Source organism: Podarcis vaucheri (genome assembly GCF_965113315.1).
Source record: "Podarcis vaucheri genome assembly, chromosome: 3".
Taxonomy (NCBI): Eukaryota; Metazoa; Chordata; class Lepidosauria; order Squamata; family Lacertidae; genus Podarcis; species Podarcis vaucheri.
Window position 1 is genome coordinate 13,698,899 of NC_138761.1, and position 23,549 is coordinate 13,722,447.

Here is a 23,549-nt window from a genome sequence, read left to right on the forward strand (position 1 = left end):
TTGGGCTGGAAGTAGGGAGAGGGACTATAAACTCCGACCTTTTCCCCAATCTGTATTCATGGATCCTGCAACTGGGGGATATGACCACTGGTGGGGATGGACTGCAACAATTTTGGTATACAAACGACTGGTAGGAGTGCTTAGCTAGAACTGGGGAGTAATCAGCTGGGAAGACTGAGAGTTCAGTGGCTAAGAATGTTTCACAGAAGCAGGTGCACCCTTGACCATAGTCAGTCTGCCTGAGGCTGATGGGCTGGAGTTCAACATTTGGAGGGCCTCAAGGTTCCCTGCTCCTGGAGTCTGTGCTCTGTCCCAGCTCCTGCCAGCCTAGCAGTTTGAAAGCACACCAGTGCAAGTAGATAAACAGGTACCACTGCGTCAGGAAGGTAAATGGCGTTTCCATGTGCTCAGGTTCCCGTTGCGCCAGAAGCGGTTTAGTCATGCTGGCCACATGACCCGGAAAGCTGTCTGCGGACAAACGCCGGCTCCCTCGGCCTGAAAGTGAGATGAGTGCCGCAACCGTTCACCGGACTTAACCATCCAGGAGTCCTTTACCCTTTTAGTGTCTCGTTCAGCTATGTTTGCAGACTGTAACATTTTTCTGAACCATATTTATGAAAACATAGCATGCTGAGACAAGGTGTTCTGGCATCTACAGCCCTTTTTCTTTGCGGCTGGAACGCATCTGTTTAACATTTTCTGCTCTTTGGAGTATTCCCAGGAATATTTTCTTCTTCTAAAATATTCCCTTTTTTATGTGGTTTGTTGACAATGCTCTCCATTGGGTCTGCTGTGTAAACGAGTATCTTCGCATGTCTGTTTCTTCAGTAATCTTTTCTTCTTCTTTACATGTTGCTGAAAAAATGATTCTAAATAGGAAGAAAATGTTTTAAGCATTAGTGCTAGGAGCGGCAAGGGTCTATAAATGCAGTTGCGCTTTCTTAGCTCAGCTCATACATTTGTGGGAAATGCAAAGGGAGAAATATGTGGGGTCTCATTTCTGACCTCATGCCAGGCTTCAGAGATACAGTGGCACCTCCGGTTATGGATGGGATCTGTTCCGGAGCTCTGGTAGGATCCTGAGGTTTCTGCAACTGGAGGTACCGCTTTTGCGCATGCGCACGCAGCGAAACACTTCCGTGGTTGCCACTTTTGCAACCCAAAGTTTACATTACCTGAGGGTAATGTAAACCGAGGTGTCACTGTACTGAAGCAAGAAGGTTTCTGGCCATGCATAGCCCTTTGGGCATGAAACCCATTCGTCTTCCAAGTTGAGGGAGAGTCAAGATCAGCGGCTGCCACAAATTTTGGGCCTGCTACCCAAGCCAGCCAAAACCTCTACAACCTGATAGGGCTAGACTGATGATAGATTTGAATCTGCTGATGGATTTCTGGGTAACTTGTAGTAGATCAATAAGTGTAACTGGCTCCCAGTTGTAGTAGCAACTCAAAGGCTTTCTCTCCCGCCTGAGTTTGGCTATTGGAATCACGACTGTCCTAATTCAGATAGTGTTTTATAAGCAGGTCTTCCCTGTGCATAAGACAGGGGTTGTGGAAGGCAACGAATTCCTGAGCCGCCATTTTGCATCTGGCTCTGGTACAAACAGAAGAGGCTTTAGGATCAAGCCAGTGGTCTGTGTACTCCAACTTGCTGTTGTAACAGTGGCCAGCCAGGTAACAACAAGAAGCCTGTGAGCAATACCTGGCCACAACAGCTCTCTATCCACTTGTGATTCCCAGAAAGTTGACAACAGAGTTGGGACATAGTCATTATGGCTAGCAGCCTTAGATCAGTGATGGCCAAACTTGGCCCTTCAGCTGTTTTGGGACTACAATTCCTGTCATCCCTGACCACTGGTCCTGTTAGCTAGGGATGATGGGAGTTGTAGTCCCAAAACACCTGGAGGGCCAAGTTTGTCCATCACTGCCTTAGACCTTCCTCATAGTCTTCTGGATCGTCAGAAGAAGTGTAGGTAGTGAGAATTTTTCCTATCTTCACAATAGCTTGTTGGATCTCATCTTCAAAGTATAATGTCCCTAGTTCCTGAATCAGGAAGTCCCTTCGTTGAGTGCTCGCCAAGAAAGTGCCACCTATGTTATTATTCTGGAGAGTGGTCATAGCTCAGTGGTTGGGTCAGTTGAAGTCCAAAAGGTTAAAGGGCCGTATAGTGGAGGTGGCAATAGAAGAAAGAGATTCACTTGGTGGCTGTGGTGAAGTTAATACATTTGTACAACTCTGAATTTTGCAATTCAGGTTCCTGGCTGAGTAAGGTGTATGAAAAAGAATATACTGTGGTAGAGTGTGCATGAAAACGCACACATTAGTGAAAATAACATACCAAAATTTCATCTGTTGGTTTGCAAAAAATGTGCGAGGGAAAATTGCATAGGAAAATGTGTATCTTAGGTGAAAATTGCAATAAAGCTTTGATGAACTCTCATAAGAACTTTTTATTTTCACTCGCTAACTGGTGTCGAAATACAGTTAACTGAATCAAAGACCGAAAGAAACCAAAATGCACTTTTTCATTTTCTGTCTTAAGATTACAGAAAATAAAGAAACACCTCCCTCCCCAGCTCAATCTTTATTAATGCTCAGTTTTTTAAAAATGTGATGGTGTTTTTTGGCCATAAAGTATGGCCAAGAAAAAGAAAAGGCTATGTATTTCGGAAAATGGTTCGTCTGCATATTCTCAAAAGGCTCAACAGGTGTCTGTTGGAAAGAGAAACCTCTTTTTCAAATTTGCTGCTCTGGTGAAAAAGCAAGGCAAAAAAGCCACAGGCTTTCAGTTGACCTAGGCTAGGAGAAACTCCTTTTTGAGCGCCACTGCAAATCCTTCTTCACGTCTCTTTGCTATTCTTGGCTTTGTTGTTTGATTTTTGTTTTGTTTTCATGCCTCAGCTGCTATTCTGTTTTCAAAGAATTTCTGACTCTCTAACCTCCTGATGTGTGGGGATTTTGGGTTGTAAGCCGGCAGAGTTAATAGATCAATGAAAAGAGTCAAGTCCACTGAGGAAGTGGAGAACAGTCAAGGCAAATTCTTGGCTTAATAGGGAGAAGAAATCTGCTTGGCAGTTCTGTGAGATTTCCAGAATCAGAGAAGCAAAAGCTTAGAAAGGTGGCATGTTCTGAGTTTATTTCCTTCCTTGGTTTCAAAGAAATACTTCCACAGAGACTGTTCCGTTAAAGTACCTGTCTTTAAGAAGTCTGTGCATTAGTGATTATAAAATTCATTCAGGGTTACAAAAAAATATGCAGTGCCTTCAATCTACGTGCCATATCATGTTTTATTTCCAGAGGGGTAGTTGTCATAGAGTCATAGAATTATAGAGTTGGAAGGGACCACGAGGGCCATCTAGTCCAATCCCCTGCAATGCAGGAATCTTTTGCCCAACATGGGGCTTGTGTGAGTCTGTGGCAGAATTTTGAGGGAGTGCTGGGGCGTCGGTCACAAAATGGCTACCATGGAAGAGACAGGCCAAAACACAAAATGGCAGCATGGGGAAGATTTGGCAGAACACAAGCTTAGAGAGACAACCACCCACAACAAGGTTATGCTTACTAGAGACTGACGTATTTTAAAACAAAAGCTCAGAGTTTGCCGTTCCTGCCAAGGGACACTTCTGGAAGTTCGCCCCCCTTCCTTTTTTTTTTTAAAAAAATCATCCTTTATTATTTTATTCACATATTATACATTCTTTACAACAAACAACTCCAGAATAAACAGACAACTCCAAAATAAAATCATATGTAACAAAACCATAAGTCTCATGTTTTCATTTACACTGATCTCCTCTCCGATCCCTTTACTTGATATTTCTTGCTGATTTCTGCTTTCCTTATAGAATCTTTATGAAAATTTAAATCTCTTAAATCCTATATCAATCTTTAACAATTTCAATTAATCTCTTCACCTCCCTCCCCCACAGCCCAGTACTTCCCTCCACCCGTGTGCGATCTTCTTTACCTACTATTATTTTTGTTATTGTTGCGTTATTCACTTTATTTGTTATTCCACCCTTAATATATTATTCTCCTATCTCCTTGTGCCTTTTAAACTTTTAAAGGCTCCTGGAAGTTTTCATGGGCAACATGGCACCCATGGGTGCTGGGTTGGCAACCCTGTTCAGTTAATTTTCATGGAAGAAAAACTAGAATAGACATTTTGTTCCCCTCTTCTCTTCTGTCCTCTCTCAGTACTTTTTGGTCTTAAGGCCATCTGTTCTTTTTAAAAAAAGAAACGAAAGATTGCCGTTATTTCCAGTAGCAAACTAGCTTTGCGACTGGAGGGCTGTAACTCAGTGACGGCGCACATGTTTTGCATTCTATTATTATTATTATTATTATTATTATTATTATTATTCAGAAGGTTCAGTCCCAGGTGTCTTCAGGTATGTCTGAGAAAGAGCCACTGCCAGTCCCAATGGAAAATACTGAGCTACATAGATTAACGCTCCATCTTTCTGCCGTCTTCTATATTTCCACACCCAATTAAAGGAAATCGCTTTGTTCACGAATAACACTGAATTTTGCTTAAAAAAAAAATGCTGTTGTTGTTGATTGCATTAAACACTTGTTGGAAGGGCAGAGTTAACTTAATAACTAATGATTTTAAATTATGGGTCTGTTGTAGGTATTTCTGTGAGATCAGGGTCATCCCCTACGATGGATGGGCGTGTGTATTTTGATGAAGGGAACAGAGTGAAAAATTATGAGTCATGCAGGGGGAGAGAAATGTACATGCATAAACTGAGCAGTGTTAAACTTACATTTAAGTTGCTCTTTTGTTTTATAGATGCTTTTTTGATTTGTTAACCCTATAGTATGGCTTAACACTGTAATTGTGATATTTAACTTGTTTTTTAAGTTGCTGGTTTGTTAATAGTGGTTTACAGATTGTAATTGTTTGGCTGATGACTTGTTAATTGTATTATATGATTTATGCTGTACTTCTAATGCTCTGCTCTGTTAATGTTATTTATTGTTTGACCATTCTTAGAATTACATCTCTCCCCCTGCCCCCCCATCATGCTTGCTGCTATCAATAAGTTTTCGTCCTATTCCTAGAATTCTGATTTAACACAGTATTTCACAAAACCTAATAGCACAGTTAATGCTGCAGTTGGGAGGGCATAACCCACAATTTCTTTCATGTTATTTATCACAGCTTTCCTACCCCCCCACCTTGAAGTTTTAGTTTACACTGCTGCCAGACACACATTGATTTTTATTTTTATTACTGACCTGTGGCCTTTTCAGACCGACTTTTTGATTTCTCTCGGGAGCGAAGGACTACTGAAGTAAAATGTTAAAGAAATCCTCGCTCCCCGAGCCAGGTTTACATATTAAAAAAAAAAAAATGTTACAGGAGAGACTGTCATTGTATCTGCCATTTGTAAAAGGTGGGCTTCAGCTGCCGATGAAGCCGCGGAAAATGATTGGACACGACTCTGATGTTTCCAAAGTCGCCTGGGAGCGAAGGAAAAGCGATCACATTTCTTCTCATGGAGGTGGGGAATCTGCTGAGAGAGATAAGCTGATGACGTGCCCCTTCTTCAGCTTTGTGGTTGTTAAAATCCAGCAGTGGTCAAAATTGTTGTTTAGTCGTTTAGTCGTGTCCGACTCTTCGTGACCCCATGGACCAGAGCACGCCAGGCACTCCTGCCTTCCACTGCCTCCCACAGTTTGGTCAAACTCATGCTGGTAGCTTCGAGAACACTGTCCAACCATCTCATCCTCTGTCGTCCCCTTCTCCATGTGCCCTCCATCTTTCCCAACATCAGGGTCTTTTCCAGGGAGTCTTCTCATGAGGTGGCCAAAGTATTGGAGCCTCAGCTTCAGGATCTGTCCTTCCAGTGAGCACTCAGGGCTGATTTCCTTCAGAATGGATCGGTTTGATCTTCTTGCAGTCCATGGGACTCTCAAGAGTCTCCTCCAGCACCATAATTCAAAAGCATCAATTCTTCGGCGATCAGCCTTCTTTATGGTCCAGCTCTCACTTCCATACATCACTACTGGGAAAACCATGGCTTTCACTATACGGACCTTTGTTGGCAAGGTGATGTCTCTGCTTTTTAAGATGCTGTCTTAGTTTGTTATTGGTTATCTCCCAAGAAGCAGGTGTCTTTTAATTTTGTCAAAATTAGGAAATGATAGTTATGCACCAGGGGTTAGCCCTGCCCAGACCTTGAACCCGAGGTCTCCTCAGATGAGCAGCAAGGGGAACAGGACCCTCCAGTCAAGGCTGTCCGTGAGCCTGAGGAACCATCAAATCTGGGCACTCATGACCAAGGACCGGAGGTCCCCAAAACACCTGTCAGATCTCAGGTTCCACCACCTTCATCTCCTCCGTGGGCCACAGAAGCAGAGGATGATGGACCAGTTGGGCTGTAACAGGAAACCATGGTTTCTTCTTACTGCCCGAGCCTCCGGCTTGCCCATTTCCCTTCCCTCTTCCTTATATAGCCACAGGGCCAGATTCAGGTTTGATGAGGCCCTAAGCTACTGAAGGTAATGGGGCCCTTTATATGTCCAGCTGTCCTTTGTCAGCAACAAATTGTCATTTTTTTTGTGTTGAATATATGTTATATGCTAATTTATGGACCTAATAGGTATCTAAAGCCAGTTGCACATGGAGAATGCAGGCACCCTATATATAGAAATGAGCAAACCAGTGATATTTTAGGGAGCTGGCTACAAGCGGGGCCCATTACTTACATCATAGGAGCCTACACAACACAAAACACTGTTGCTGTATGTAGGTTTTATTTTATTTGTTTTTTTATCTTATATTTTGGAAATGTACGTCCAGTTTTTTCCCTTTAAATTTTTTTTGGGGGCCCCAAGAGAGTGGGGCCCTAAGCTATAGCTTGTTTAGCTTATACGTAAATCCGGCACTGCATAGCCACAAGGAAGGAACCAAAAGCTTTTGTTTCCACTTTAAAATTAAGCACTATTTCCCATTACACTTGAACGTGAGGAACTGTGGTTTGTTGGAAGAAAACCAGGATCAAGCTGTGGTTTCAGACCCTGGCCTGCTCAAACAAACCACAGTTTCCCGAGTTCAGAGGTAAAGTGGAACAGATTGTTTTAAAAGTGGTAGCGAAAGGTTCTGATCTCATCCTTGTGCATAAGAGGAGGATGGTGAAGGAAATATGTTGAGCTCAACACTTCCATGTTGTTGTTGTTCTTCTGTCATTGTTATTCTTGTTGTTTCTGTATTTATTACCTACCCTTCACCACAAGGTCCCAGGGTGGATTGCCACAGTGTAAAACACAACATTAAAAACAGATAACATGCACAGCCAGAGTGAGTCTTAAATATACTGTATTTTTCCGTGTATAAGACTAGGTTTTTTTACTAAAAAATAATGCTAAAAAGGGGGTAGTCTTATACACGGGGGCAACCTCCCCCCATTTTCTTAATTTTGAGTCCCCCAAAATAGGGGGCATCTTATACAGGGGGGCGTGTTATACACGGAAAAATACGGTACATATTTCAAATGTCAAAAGGCCAGGGTAAAGAGGTGTGTCTTCACCATACGATGAAAGCTGATAATGTACAGTTCACTGGCTGCCTAGGAAGTTGCAAATCTTTTGCCTCCAAAGCAAACGTCTCTTGGAAATGATTTTTTTTTTTTTTACATTTCCTTTTTATGCAGGGAAGTTGAGGGTTGTGCAGTGCTGCACGACTACTTAAGAGAATTAATTCTGACTTCAGTAGCGGGTGGAAAACAGCATTCTGATGATGGTGTTGATTATGATGAACGTATGTGGTGCAGCTGATAAGAATAATGGTTTTTAACCCTCTGTTTATAGCTGTTCAAAATGGACACGTTGACGTGATAAAGCTCCTCCTTCAACAAGGAGCAAATATTAATGGTCCCCAGTGTTGGTCTGAATGGAATTCTCTGCACCAAGCTGCTTTTCAGGTAATCTATAAATCCACAATTTCATTTCCATATAAATAAAGTTTTACTCTTTCTCCTTCTCTCTCTTAAAATGGCAGCTTTGTGTAGTCTTTGCATGCTGTTCCTTTTGGTGATTTATGACAGCCGGTTGCAGAAAAGTCAGTTTAAATGCAAATGATCGCTCTGAATAAGGCAGGAATTGTGCCGAGCGTTAAACACAGTGAGCATGTTAAAATATTTAAAGTATTACACATGTTTTAAGAAATGATCAGGCATAACATGGGTGATAAATCTGTTGTTGAACATTAATTTGCTTGAAATAATTCTTTTGTCCCGATGCACTGGGGCTCCTCAAACAACAGGAAGAGGAGTTTCAGTATTTAAAAGGTAAAATACAAGCTGGAGAGTTTCATTGCCTGCAATTCCCTGCCCAAGCCAGCCTCCAAAGTTCTTTGGCACAGAATGCTCTCTGAACTGCTAGAGCAGCGGGCGTTCTGGGCTGGGCCTTGCAGAATCCCATGACTTTGATAGATTAGGCTTTAAATATAAATTTCTCCTCCGTCCCTATTTTCAGAGTGGTTGAGGGAGGGAGACACTACTAAGCGCTGGGAACCACGAACAACGGCACGGTACTCAATGCAAATAATTGTCGAGATCTTGCTCTGTTTTTAACAACAATGAACTCCTTTTTTACCCACTTTCAGAACTACCCAGAGATATTGAAATTACTCCTCGACAAAGGAGCCGAAAAAGAATGTGTGGATGATTTTGGGATCACCCCTTTATTTGTTGCTGCGCAGTATGGGAAGCTGGAAAGTTTAAGGATACTTATATCATACGGTAACCCTTTTCTGTTTCTGTGACGCTGCTGTCTTTCAGCAGATTTCCTTCGTGTAAGAATAACAGTATTGTTATTGTTTAATAGAAGTGGCTTATTAACAAAGTGAATGTTTCAAGGAGAAGAGTTGTAGCTCAGGGTTAGAGCACCTACTGCAGGTTGTAGCAGAGACCTGTAGCTTAGATAGCTTTTAAAAGATTTAAAATAAATTTATGGAGGGATTTGTTGTTGTTATTTTGTTGCATTATAAAAAGAAAAGTAATAGATTTATATCTCCATAAAATGCAAAACAGTTTAAAAAATAATGATGGCATTTAACTAAGACGTTGCACTAATGCAAGGATTAGCTACAGCGCAACCAGGTATCCCTTCTCTCCTCACCTGTGCATGTCTGCATCTGCTCTGGATGATTTGGGGAACCCCCTCTCTAGAACAGGTTTAGGGGGCAAGTGATGAGAAGAGAAGAGAAGAGGTGATAATAGAAGAGTGTTCTATTGCAGAGGGAGAAATCTGGGCACTGATGGACTGACATGCTTAACACGATGTTGACTGCAATCCTAAAGAACAAGAAATATAAGACCAAATTCCTAAAATAAACCGTATGACCAATAATACTCTAGAAAGAACAGATCCAACCCCTCCCCACGAGAAAATGAGTACCATAGTAAAGGCCAGAGTCATATCAAGGTGCAATCCAACGTTTGGGCAAGAAGGGTAGTCTTAAAGCTGGTGTGTGAAAACTGACCATGTTGATGGCAGGCATTTTACCCTTGGGAGAACATTCCACAAATGGAGAACCACTACGGGGGGAAAAAACCCTTGTTATTGCATTGCCACCTTCTGCACCTCTCTCAAAGGAGGCACACAGAGAAGGGTCCCTGGTGATGACTGAAGGGCCGGGAAGGTGTAATGAAATCTCCACATTTGTAGGCAGTGTATCTCTGATGATCAGATATAGAGGGGATATTTGTTAATGTCATAGTCTGCTTTTGAGCATTCATTTTTTAAAGTTTTTTAAATTCAAAATTAAAACAAGACATATTATCCAAAAACATATCATCCTTGTCCCCCCCGTTTTTCCTCCCTCCCCCTCTCCCACACAAAACCCACCCACCCCCCACCCCCGACTTCCCTCAGATCCAGTCTTTGATTTCTCTAAAAATGCTGTTTTCTGCATGTTACAAAGTTGCATAGATCCTCAAACTATTTAGCTGATTGTTATCATTAAAAAGTTTGCAAATGTTCATTCAAAACCTGCCAAGGAGTCCAGTTCGCTTTGTTGCGTCTTCAGATACTTTGTAAAGGGTCCCCATTCATCCTTAAAGCCACAGTTATCCTTGTCCCGTAGCTTATATATCAGTTTTGCCAGTCCTGCATAGTCCGTCAATTTTTCTTGCCATGATTCTTTATAATAATAATAATTTATTATTTGTACCCCGCCCATCCGGCTGGGCTTCCCCAGCCACTCTGGGCGGCTTCCACAGAAACCAAAAAACACTAAAATATCATACATTAAAAACTTCCCTGAACAGGGCTGCCTTAAGATGTCTTCTGAATGTCAGGTAGTTGTTTATCGTTTTGACATCTGATGGGAGGGCGTTCCACAGGGCGGGCGCCACTACCGAAAAGGCCCTCTGCCTGGTTCCCTGTAGCTTTGCTTCTCGCAATGAGGGAACCGCCAGAAGGCCCTCGGCGCTGGACCTCAGCGCCCGGGCAGAACGATGGGGGTGGAGACGCTCCTTCAGGTATACTGGGCCGAGGCCGTTTAGTTGGGGTTCCTTCAGTCTTCCATCCTTGTGCTACCAGAACTCTCGCGGCCGTTGTCGCATACATGCTTTTGCTCATTCAGAGGCGTCTGGCAAGACCAGATGGGTCACTAGTTTGACCCTACAGTGTACTTCATAACTCCCTGAGCGTGCATAGCAAGCATACACAGTAAAGGTAATTTACAGCGGTCCTATTGAACGGCAGGAATGTTTGCAAGATGCAGAGTGCTGGGCTTTAGCCACCTCTCTTCTTCATTAATTACTGGGTTCTCTGTTGTCTATCAGGAGCAAACGTCAACTGTAAAGCCAAGGATCGGGCCACTCCGTTATTTATCGCTGCGCAGGAGGGCAATGACGAATGCACGGAGCTGTTGTTATCCAGCGGAGCAGATCCAAACCTGTACTGCAATGAAGATGAGTGGCAGTTACCTATCCACGCTGCAGCAGAAATGGGGCACAGCAAGTAGGTTCTAGAAGAAGCTGCTACAATTTCCAAGCAAACAAAGTTGTCACTAGACTTACCTTGTACTCCAGGGGTAGGAAGGTAAAGGACCCCTGGACGGTTAAGTCCAGTCAAAGGCGACTATGGGGCTGCAGCGCTCATCTTGCTTTTCAGGCCGAAGGAGCTGGCGTTTGTCCGCAGACAGCTTTCTGGGTCATGTGGCCAGCAGGACTAAACTGCTTTTGGCGCAACGGAACACTGCTGGAAACCAGAGCGCACGGAAACGCCGTTTACCTCCCTGCCGCAGTGGTACCTCTTTATCTACTTGCACTGGCGTGCTTTCAAACTGCTAGGTTGGCAGGAGCTGGGACAGAGCAATGGGAGCTCACCACCATCACATGGATTCGAATGTGGGGACGTGGGTGGCGCTGTGGTCTAAAGCATTGAACCTCTTGGGTTTGCCGATCAGTAGGTCCAGGGGTAGGAAGTTCCACTGGCTCAGAGGCCAGAACCCCACTTGAGCTGGGTTGCAGGGCTTACATCAGTGTATCTCTGCCTGAACTGGCATTAGGGACATGTGTTGGCGCATCCCTGGCTGAGCCTTGACTCAGCCAGCAAATCTGCTGAATGCAAAGTCTCTCATCCAAGTAGATCTTAGGTGTCGATTGCACTTCAAATCTATGTAAACCAAGATTTACGGTATTTTTCGCTCCATATGCACTTTTCCCTCCTATAAAGTAAGGGGAAAATGTGAGTGCGTCTTATGGAGTGAATGGCGCTGCGCAGAGAGGGAGAACTGCGCAGCGCCCCTTCAGCCACGTGCCTGGCTGGAAGCCGGAGGAAGAACAGAAGGGACTCCTTCTATTCCTCCTCTTGCTTCGCAGCGAGGCGTCTGTCCTGTGAAGCCGGAGGAGGAACAGAAGGAGACCCTTCTGTTTCTTCTCCAGCTTCGCTTGAAGAGCGCTGCGCAGTTCTCCCTCTCTGCGCAGCGCCTCTCCTTCGCGGGAGAGGTGCTGCGCAGAGAAGGAAAACTGTGCACCACCCCTTCAGCGACTTGCCTGCCATTGCTTCTGCCTTAGCTGCGTGCAGCCTCTTCGGGCAGGGGGAGCCTTCATCCCGCTGCCCTGAAGAGGCTTGGCGCGGTTATCCCAGAAGCCAGAACAGCCACACGGTATCCCAGAAGCCAGATCCCTCTTGCTGTTCTGGCTTCTGGGATTCAAAATATTTTTTTCCTTGTTTTCCTCTCCCCCAAACTGGGTCCGTCTTATCATCTGGTGCATCCTATAGAGCGAAAAATACAGTAACTGCATTTAAATTTCAACGCTATATTTACAAATGTGTGATCCTCACCCCCCCATCCGTTAAGGATCAACCTGTTTTAAACCCTGGAATCACTTTTAATATTTATGTAACATTGAAAGATGGTTATGTTGGGTTGCTGGTTTTTAAAGTGCCAGGAAAGATTTTGCTCTTGCACTGAAACCTGTAGCAATAACAAGCACTTTTCATTTCCTTAGTATACTACGCTTGCTCGTACCTGTTACTGACCGGCTCTGTGGCAGCGCCGAAGGCAAAGTGAGCCCTGTCTACTCTGCAGTCCTAGGCGGTCATGAAGATTGCTTGGAGTTATTGCTTAAGGAAGGTTACAGCCCAGACGCCCAGGCTTGTCCAGTCTTTGGCTGCAGGTCACCCATGCCCTTGGCTTTCCAAAAGGGGTAGGTATCAGCAGGAACTGGCAGGAGAGGGTGGATAAAATCGGTGGCAGTGATCACTCAGAACCTGACATAAAATAACTTGTTGTTGTTTAGTCGTGTCCGACTCTTCGTGACCCCCTGGACCAGAGCACGCCAGGCACTCCTGTCTTCCACTGCCTCCCGCAGTTTGGTCAAACTCATGCTGGTAGTTTCGAGAACACTGTCCAACCATCTCATCCTCTGTCGTCCCCTTCTTCTTGTGCCCTCCATCTTTCCCAACATCAGGGTCTTTTCCAGGGAGTCTTCTCTTCTCATGAGGTGGCCAAAGTATTGGAGCCTCAGCTTCACGATCTGTCCTTCCAGTGAGCACTCAGGGCTGATTTCCTTCAGAATGGAGAAGTTTGATCTTCTTGCAGTCCATGGGACTCTCAAGAGTCTCCTCCAGCACCATAATTCAAAAGCATCAATTATTCGGCGATCAGCCTTCTTTATGGTCCAGCTCTCACTTCCATACATCACTACTGGGAAAACCATAGCTTTTACTATACGGACCTTTGTTGGCAAGGTTCCATATTGCTGTGTAATATATGAAGGGTCCATATTGCTGTGTAATATACTGTGTTCCATATTGCTGTGTAATATATGAAGCTGTCTTCCCCCTCTGTAGAGCTAAACATACGTATGGACTTTCTGAACTTCGGTGCTCGAATTCCACATGCGCCCTCGGCAGGTTTAACCAACGTGGTACCTTCCAGATGTTGTTGATCTTCAGCTTTGATCAGCCCCAACCAGCAGGGAGAAAAGTCAAGGTTGATAGGATCTGTGGTCCTGCGACATCTGGAAAGAACTACATTGGCTATTCCTGCTCTAGGGCTTTCTTTTAAAAACAGGGGTTCCCTCTCAGGCTGCAATTGTGTAAACACTAACCTGGGAGTAAGCCCAATTAAATCCACGAGGCTTCCTGATGAACAGGCGGCCACAGAATTGCACTTCTGCCTGGTGTATACTCGTTCTGGGTCGTATCCAAAGAACCTGGTAAGGATTTCCTTGGGGAAGTTTTCCTCTTTGAAGCAGAGGCTTGTCGAACACACATTCAGTCTAATTTCCTTGCTTTCAAAGGGTCTTTATCAGCAATCTCTGTCTCTAGGGAACTTGACATGATTTTGTAATTGAGTCAAGTATATTCTTAATTAGCATAGAACTCTCTCTCTCTCTCCCCTCCCCACCCATCTCCTTCTGCTTGAAATGGCTGCTTAATTCTCTCCTAATATCAATCTCTCATTTTCCTTTTAAAAAAAGAAGATAATGTTATTAGCATGGATTCTGCTGGGGTTTCCTTTCTATATTACGCACGGAGAGTGCAGGAGGAATGCTTGTTGACGCAGTTTGGTTTTCCCCCTCTTCCAGCTTACAGGAAAGGAGAAATTCTGAAATGCGTTAAAACAGAAATGCATTTATCAGTCCAGAGTTTCTCAAACATGATATGTGTATCTGTTGCTGGTCTTAAAGTCCTTTGTCATATTTTATTGTGTATTTGTATCATTCTTGCCTTTGTCAGTCTTATTGCAGTGACTTCTAATGAACCCTAAAAAAACAAATCAGATAAACTGGATTTCTTTTAAAACCCTAGTTATAAGCCCTGTTTGGTGTGGCAAAGGTTGGGTTTTTTTCCTATTAGCATTTGCTAATGTTAATATTTTACCTATTTTGAATTTTGTTCTAATGGTCTCTCTCGATATATTTTTGCTTTTATCATAACTCACCTTGAGCATTCAGGGAGGCATCACTCTGCAGATATTCTTTTTATGAAATTATGATAATTAACAACCTTGGTAGAAGTAACAGGGGAAACTGTCCAGGCAGCCTCAGGGAACTGTCCTACATAAGTTACAAGAGACTTGGTTTTCCAAAAACAAATTCTTTTTACGTAGAGACGGATCAAACATACAACCCTAAGCCCAAATTATGTGGACTCCTGGAGACAAGATTGCAGCCGCTCTGTTCTTCCTCTGTGTCTGCTGCATTGCTGTGAGCTAAGCCATGGTTTGGCTGAGCAGGCTTGCGGTTTCTTCTACTCCAGACAATAACCGAGGCTTATAACCAAGGTTTTTTTCCTTCGGCTTATAGCTTGTGGTTTGTCTGGAGCAGACAAACCAGACGCCCAGATTCAGGGAAGCCAAACCATTGTATATACTGTATTTTTCGCTCCAAAAGACGCACCAGAACATAAGGCGCACCTAGTTTTGTGAGGAGGAAAACAAGAAAAAATTATTCTGAATCCCAGAAGCCAGAACAGCAAGAGGGATCTGGCTTCTGGGATACCGTGTGGCTGTTCTGGTTTCCGGGATAACCGCGCCAAGCCTCTTCAGGGCAGCGGGATGAAGGTTCCCCCTGCCCGAAGAGGCTGCGCATGGCTAAGGCAGAAGCCAGGCCAGGCGCATTGCTGAAGGGGCGCTGCGCAGTTCTCCCTCTCTGAGAGGGAGCGCCCCTTCAGCGAAGCTGGAGAAGGAACAGAAGGAGACCCTTCTATGCCTTTCAGGACAGGCACGTCGCCGCGAAGCCGGAGTAGGAACAGAAGGAGTCACTTCTGTTCCTCCTCTGGCTTCACAGGAGAGGCGCTGTGCAGAGAGGGAGAACTGCGCAGCGCCCCTTCAGTGAAGCGGGGGGAGGAACAGAAGGGGCTCTGTTCCTCCTCCCGCTTCGCTGAAGGGGCGCTGCGCAGCTCTCCCTCTCTGCGCAGCGCCATTCGCTCCATAAGACACACTCTTACTTTTTAAGATGAAAAAAGTGCGTCTTATGGAGTGAAAAATATGGTAAGCCAAACCATTGTTTAGCTCGCAGCAATAGCAGGAGGACTGGGGGAAGGGCAAAATGGCCATGGTCTCCTCTCTAGGAACTCGCATGCTCACGTATTAGCAGCAACACATGGTTTTGGCTTTGCACTGCGCATGAACCAACTCATGTTTTCAAAACCTGGATGCTTTCAGTGCTTTTTTACTTTCTTCCTTTCTGCTTAGTTTCAAAAGCTATTTAAACTTCCAGGAATATAACTAGACGCTGAAGAAGAAACAGGAGGGTAGCCAGTGAGAAAGACATTATCCTAGTTTGTAAAGAAGGACGTACTTGCAGTTTAACCAGTTCCCCATACTAATGGAAATGGCTAACGTCTGGCAAGATTAACATGGCTTGTCGCAGATTCAATAAATACTATTAGAACTTCAGTGATATATCCAGGAAGACAGCAGTTTTCAAAGTGTTGTGGGGGACCCAGGGCTTCCTCAGATTGAGGATCTGCCTTCTCAGACAGTTTGCCCACCACTGTGGATCTTCTCCTGAAATGTGTGGTTGCAGGGGAACATATGCACACATGATTTTATTTGTATGCTGCTTTCCCACATTTCAAACCATGCTCAAGGCAGCTTACAACATGGGGGGAAAATGCCTAACTGCAACATAATAAAAGTTGTTGTGGTGGTTTAGTCATTTAGTCACGTCCGACTCTTCGTGACCCCATGGACCAGAGCACGCCAGGCACTCCTGTCTTCCACTGCCTCCCGCAGTTTGGTCAAACTAATGCTGGTAGCTTCGAGAACACTGTCCAACCATCTCGTCCTCTGTCGTCCCCTTCTCCTTGTGCCCTCAATCTTTCCCAACATCAGGGTCTTTTCCAGGGAGTCTTCTCTTCTCATGAGGTGGCCAAAGTATTGGAGCCTCAGCTTCACGGTCTGTCCTTCCAGTGAGCACTCAGGGCTGATTTCCTTCAGAATGGATAGGTCTGATCTTCTTGCAGTCCATGGGACTCTAAAGAGTCTTCTCAAACACCATAATTCAAAAGCATCTATTCTTCAGCGATCAGCCTTCTTTATGGTCCAGCTCTCACTTCCATACATCACTACTGGGAAAACCATGGCTTTAACTATATGGGCAAGGTGGCAAGGTGATGTCTCTGATTTTTAAGATGCTGTGTAGGTTTCATATGCTATTGATAAAACATCAAAAAATACACAACCAAGCTGAACAATTCCCATATAAAATAAAGATACGAAAACCAAACAGCAACCACTCACCCAACAACACCCCACCACAAACAACGCCCCAGTATGATTTGCAGTTGTTCCTCTGTAGGCCTTTTGGTGCTCAAGTGCAGACATTTTGAAAAACAAAACTGCATTGACAAATGTGTGTTTTTTGAACATTGGTTGCAGGTCTGGCTTAATCCTCATTCTTCTGAAGTATGGGATCACGCTTTCCGAAGCAGATTTAGGCCTCTGTCTGCATGATGGAAGGTTTTCTTTATTTCAGCATTTCTTGAAGCGAGGCTGTAAGCTTCCACGCAGAGAGCACCGGACGGAATTTACGAAGAATGCAATTCTTGCAGGAGACAAGCACAAAGAATGGTTGCCGTCCCTCCTGTTGGCTGGGTTCAATCCAGTGCATCTCCTCAATGAATCATGGTAAGCAAGATTACATACAGATACACACACACACTATATATATATATGACATGCGCCTTCACCGAACGATTTCAGTGCATGTGAAAAATGTATTTATTCAGGCAAGCCTTTGGGGGAAGGGGTTAACGTTTCCTTTTATTCTGATTTTGTAGGTCTTTCACATTTGTGAATTTTCTCTGTGTTGTTTTATACCTTGTTCTGTTTTTAATCAAAGTTTTTTAGTGGTCTCTGCATTATCGGAAATAAAATACACTGTGCACGTGTGAGCAGCATACACACATGCATGTATTCACTTGTGTGTACATTCATGCATATAGATGCACATCCACCTTGTCTATTTGTGGTTTTTTACTTTGCAGATGCACTGCACTTAATAGCTCTGGGTTCTTCTGTCGGCACAAGCATTTCTTTCTTCTTCTTCTTTTTAAAATAATTTTAAGAATTGATTTTGTTAAGAAGAAGTACAATCATAACAAAAAGAAAGAACATCACAGCCTGGAAGGGCAAAAGTACAAAAGTACAGTGCAACTCCGAAGGAACAGTAAAGTATTAACTCCTGCAAGGATTCCCTTTGCAAATAAAACAGATATGTAAAAATGAAAGTTTGCCAATGAAGGCTTTCCCCCCCACCTGTGATTTGTGTTATTATTTAACATAAAGGTTCTATAAAGCCTTAGATGAGACAGTCATCTGCATATGTAGTAGAACCGCAATGTACGTACGTTTAACTTGTGTGCACTCAGCTTTATGTGCTTGACCAAAAAGTTTTTTCCAGCCACTTTTTGACAATTTCACCTGCCATTGTAGCCAATGTGTCTTGACTATATGCAATTTTGGCTTTATGCGCTATTTTAGAATATGGTTCCTGTTGCAGGTAATGCCAATTCTCTGATTCAGTTAAATAAGCACAGTACAGTAATTGGAAGCAGACTCCTCTGACTGTAGCCTCTTTCTCCCAAATGCTCTCCTTTCCCATGATAATTTCCTCTCCCTTTTAGCCATGGTGTGGTGTTATGTCAGCACCAAGGCCAATTCTAACCATGGTTTGTGACCCAGCTTCAGATCCTCTTTTCAAGCTAATCGTGGTTGGCATGAATCTCAGGGCAGATGTAACATTGCACATTGGTTAAATTGACAAGGAGTTCACATGCACAAAAAGGGGGAGTGAATGAGTAAGGCATTCCTGATCAATTAACCATGGTTACGACTGAGGAAAAACTGCCTCTAGTGGACATCCTGGTTAGCATTTAACTAGGGTCAAGTTCAGATTTTAGCCTTGATTAGGACTCACAATGGGGATTTCTGTGGGGGAGAGATTAGGGGCAAAGGAAGTGCATGCTCTTACAGCCCAATTCCTTAACCATGGTTTCAAGAGCGTTATGTCTGCTCCAGCCCCAAGTCTGAAAAAGAAGCAGGCTTGGAATAAAGGTAAAGGTAAAGGGACGTCTGACCATTAGGTGCAGTCGTGGCCGACTCTGGGGTTGCGGCGCTCATCTTGCTTTACTGGCCGAGGGAGCCGGCGTACAGCTTCCGGGTCATGTGGCCAGCATGACTAAGCAGCTTCTGGCGAACTAGAACAGTGCACGGAAACGCCGTTTACCTTCCCGCCAGAGCAGTACCTATTTATCTACTTGCACTTTTTGATGTGCTTTCGAACTGCTAGGTTTCCAGGAGCAGGGACCGAGCAACGGGAGCTCACCCTGTCGCTGGGATTCGAACTGCCGACCTCCTGATTGGCAAGTCCTCGTCTCTGTGGTTTAACCCACAGCGCCACCCGCGTCCCTAGGCTTGGAATAGAAGCGAATAATTGTTGGCAGACAGTGAAACTGGAAGAGAACCTCCTTACAGGGAGAACATAGTGTGGATCTTTCACAGACTTGTGTTCTGTGTTGAATTCCAGCTGTGTTGACTTATCACCGAGGGCAGGAGGTCTGTCTCCGTCAAGTGAAAGGAGAAAACAAGCCGTACACTGTGTTTTTAAAGGTTTCAGCAAGGGGGCAGGGAAGGCATGTGCAGACCTGCTTCTATGGGAAAGGGGCACAAAATGCCTTTTCTGTGCTGTAAAAGGGCAGGAATCATCTTGTTGCTGAACACACAAGACTTGCAGCTGGGTTAAAATAATAAAAAAGAGCCCTGTATTCCGAAGCAAAACATTAAAGGTCACTGGATGCAGGCAGCATGAAAAAGGTTCTTTTAACTGCTTCGATCTCTAGGAAAGACCCCGGTACCTTGAAGGCTGCTTCCTTAAGGGAAGCAAAATATAAACCCTTTAATTATGGCACTTGGACAAGCTTATGGTTTCCAACTGGCAGCCCGCTTGCTGAGTGTAATTTAATACTAGGGGTGGGTGAGCAGAGCAAGTATTGCTGAATTCATCAAGCCGTCGAGAGCCTAAGTTTACAGGCCCCAAGTGCAGCTCAAAGCTGTTCAGCTAAATGAAATGATGTTCTAGTTGAAGGATGATTTCTACCGGGCAGGAGAATCCATATGTACGTTGCACCTTTGACAAGTTTAGCAAGCCCTGGTTCAAACTGCTTGTGTGTTTTTTGGCCTGGGTGTGTTCTAGGGCAGGGGTTTGGGAGCTGCATATTGTTGGATTCGAGCTCCCATCATCCCCAGCCAGCATGGCCAATGATCAGGAAGCCCTGCTCTAAGCTTCATGGGCACATCCACCCCCATGGACACCAGCTCTGACCTTCTTGGGTTGACCAGGAAACATAAAAAGAGTCTTACTGGATGAGGCTATGGGCCCAACCACTCCAGCAATCTGTTCTCAGACTGGCCAACCAAGCAGGACTTGAGGGCAACAGTACTGTTGCGGTTTCTGGTACCTGGTCTTCAGAAGCATATTGCCTCCAGCAGTGGAGGAAAGGTTTGCAGTGACTTTTCTTGTGTTCACCTGGGTCCCCCATCCCAGAGGGTATTCACACAGTCAAGTGAAAATGTAAACGCCCCCTCCAAATGTTCCCTGATCAACACAGGTCAGGGGAAGCTCAGGGACTGAGCAGACAGGACGATGTACAATGTGATTTTGGAGACGAGACTTTGGGGATGCGGTTTCTTCCTGACACATACCGTATTTTCGCTCTATAAGATGCAGCAGACCACAAGACGCACCTACTTTTTGGAGGAGGAAAACAAAAAATAATAATTCTGAATCTCAGAAACCAGAACAGCAAAAGGGATCGCTGCACAGTGAAAGCAGCAATCCCTCTTGCTGTTCTGGCTTCTGGAATAGCTGCGCAGCCTGCATTCGCTCCATAAGACGCACACACATTTCCCCTTACCTTTTAGGAGGGAAAAAGTGAGTCTTATAGAGCAAAAAAATATGGTATTTGCATCTTCAGGCAAAAGCTCTCCTAATAACAAAGTTCTGCTTGATCGTAGGGTTTCCTCTGTAAGCAGTGACACTCTCAACTTCCTTCTGGAGTTCACCAACTGGAAGAGGCTTCCCTGGGACGTGGAGCAGATCCTTTCCGACCACAAAGAAACCTCCGCCTGGGTGACTTGCAGTCACTTTAGTAAGTGACTTGTTCAGCGCTACGCGATCTCTTTTATTTCACGGCATAGATGACAAAACTGCTTTTGGGGCTGACGTGCATTACAGACGCTTGGGCAAAATAACGCCTGTAAAAGAAGTGGTACGGATCTTGATCCAGAGTAATTGCGTTTCACAAAAATCCGTGCTTCGCTGTAGAAGGCCCCGTTGCCAGGCAGACCGCGAAACCTGCCATGCTGGGTGGAGGTTAGGATATGGCAGAGGCTTTACTCTGATGGCAGGGGCCTCTAAAGCAGAGGGCACCCACTGAAAGTGTGTGTGGGGGGGTGGTGGCAGTGGCGGCAGAAGCTGTATCCCACCAATGGTAGCTAGTTTATCTCCGCCCCACAAATGGCTGAGAGAGGTGGTGGAGCCAGGCTAGCCAAGAATCTGTTTCATCCTAAGCTGCTCCAGTTTCTTGGGGTCCCTTCCAACTCTATCATAAGCCTGATCCAGGCTTCTGGGCCGGGCTAGCTTGGAGAGGTGAAAACCAGCAGTTTTATTGCCATTCTGCACTCTGGTCGGCACAAGGTCTATGGGTGTGCTAGGGGCTTCACTGCACCATTTAGCCTTGTTGCTCCCAGCTGGGAGTTAGAATTCAGGGATGGGGAACCTGTGGATCTCTAGACTGACGTATGATGGGAGTTGTAGTCCGGTCCAGTATACCTGAAGGAGCATCTCCACCCCCATCGTTCTGCCGGACACTGAGGTCCAGTGCCGAGGGCCTTCTGGCGGTTCCATTGCTTCGAGAAGCCAAGTTACAGGGAACCAGGCAGAGGGCCTTCTCAGTAGTGGCACCCGCCCTGTGGAACGCCCTCCCACCAGATGTCAAAGAGAAAAACAACTACCAGACTTTTAGAAGACATCTGAAGGCAGCCTTGTTTAGGGAAGCTTTTAATGTTTAATAGGTTATTGTATTTTAATATACTGTTGGAAGCCGCCCAGAGTGGCTGGGGAAGCCCAGCCAGATGGGTGGGGTATAAATAATAAATTATTATTATTATTATTATTATTATTATTATTATTATTATTATTATTATTATCATCATCATCATCATCATCATAGTCCAGCAACACGTGGAGAGCAGCTTGTTGATTCTCCCTGCCTTCAGTGTAGGATGTTGCTGTAAGTTTGAGGGCTACGAAGGACTGCAACCCAGAGAGCCATTGCTAGCCGGAGTAAATAATTTTGAGCTAGATGACTGGTGGACAGACTCCTTCCTATGCAGTGCAAGCTGGTTTCAGAGCAGAGGCGTCCATACAACGCGGCTCTTCCAATTAGCCTTCCCAAATCAGTGGGTATATATAAATGATCCTGTCGTTCTGCTTGATCCAGCTCTGGAGATAAAGGTCAGCCAATTACTCTTGGCAGTGGTGAAGCTCAGGACCACCCGCCAGGGAGAAAGAAAAGCGCAGATACAGTATGGAATCGTCAGTTGCTAACTAGAGACTCGGGAGAGTGAAATGCCATTTTTTTAATAATAGAAAGGTTAGGCTAGACTCTGATCAGGAAATGTCTTTCTTTCTCTCTCCTGTGTACAAGGCCAGCAAACGTATCAGGATGGTTCAGTCTGAATATTTGCTTAATTACCATCTCTTTGTGGTCTCCCTTCAATTCACTTACTCGCCCTCCCCTGCCCTCAATATTTTCATTATTTTTCTCTCTTGTCTGTTTAAAAGATCTGCAGTATTTTTTTTTAAAAAAAGAATAAGGCAGATGGTGCTATTTAATAGAAGGGAACTGGTTTCAGTCTTATATTTTAAATTTTATAAACAAAACAAACAAACAAAAAACCCAAGATCATCCAGTTTGCACTGAATTTGCAAAGCATGTCTGTGGGCTCAGGAACTCTTAATGCAGATTAGATGTGTCTTGACTGCTAAGTAGATTCAGGGCAGAAGGAAGAAAGGCTTCCACTCTCTAAACAGTGCGTGATGCATTTATGGAATTCGCCGCTGCATGGTGTGGCGATGGCTGCTCAATTAGATGGCTTTAAAAGGAGCTAAGACGAAGTCATGGAGGGACAGCCTAACCTGTGGATGTTAACTACGATGGTTTTATGGAACAATTGCAGAAGGGAGCTTGAAGTCCTCTCGGTTGTTGTGCCCCATATAATTCTGTTTTATTTTTCTGCGACAGAGCACATCCCTCCCTTGTCTCATCTCTGCCGTCTGGAGATCCGGTCACTTTTGACGAGCGATCGCTTACGGTCAGACCAGTTTATCCGCCAGCTGCCATTACCTGCTTGCCTGCAGGACGCCTTACTTTACAAAGACGTTTTGAGAAGCTATGCCATTTCGGAATCTCAGCTTAGACTGGGCGATGTGTACCAACAGAATGCCCCGCCACCTCTTTCCAGTTCAGGAAACACGGAGAGACGAGAAAACACGAGAACTGAAGCAGGCTCCTCATAGTTCTTAAGGCTTCTGGGTGTCATAAGAACCGTGTTGTGGTGCTCAATGCAATGATAGACCTCTGCACTGCTGCCCGTGTTAGGATATCCTCTCTTCAGAGATTCTTTAAACTCTTGCTCAGAGGCTTTCGGATAAGCGTCCAAGCGCCGTTCTCTCTCAAAGGAGTTCAACATTCAAATGGATGGAAACACTTGCAAAGGCATAAATATTGCCACGGATCATTAGAATAAAGACGCATTCCCTGTAAAGTTGGTTGATTTATTTTGAGTGTCATTGATTGTTGATTTCTTACCTGGCTTTTTGCCAGGTCTTAGGCTGTGTTACAATACAATACAATACAATACAATACAATACAATACAATACAATACAATACAATACAATACAATACAATACAAATACCTTTATTGGCATTAAAGACATTTCAAATCTGAGGGATAAATTTAAAAGGGACAGGAGTGAGGCTGTCGAGGGTCACAAGGCACTCGGTTGT

General features: G+C 44.5%; 1 protein-coding gene across 5 annotated transcripts in view; it reads left to right on the forward strand.

The window, feature by feature from the left end:
* ASB3 (ankyrin repeat and SOCS box containing 3) overlaps positions 1-23,306 on the forward strand; it is a 46,548-nt gene extending 23,242 nt beyond the window's left edge. For all 5 annotated transcript variants that reach the window (XM_082217653.1, XM_082217652.1, XM_082217656.1 and 2 more), the window contains 7 exons: positions 7,820-7,932; positions 8,616-8,751; positions 10,801-10,978; positions 12,475-12,672; positions 16,857-17,105; positions 20,493-20,626; positions 22,784-23,306. In XM_082217653.1, the coding sequence (XP_082073779.1) occupies positions 7,820-7,932; positions 8,616-8,751; positions 10,801-10,978; positions 12,475-12,672; positions 16,857-17,105; positions 20,493-20,626; positions 22,784-23,058 (1,283 nt within the window). In that variant the 3' untranslated portion in view covers positions 23,059-23,306. The remainder of the gene's footprint in view (positions 1-7,819; positions 7,933-8,615; positions 8,752-10,800; positions 10,979-12,474; positions 12,673-16,856; positions 17,106-20,492; positions 20,627-22,783) is intronic.
* The last annotated feature ends 243 nt before the right edge of the window (positions 23,307-23,549 follow it).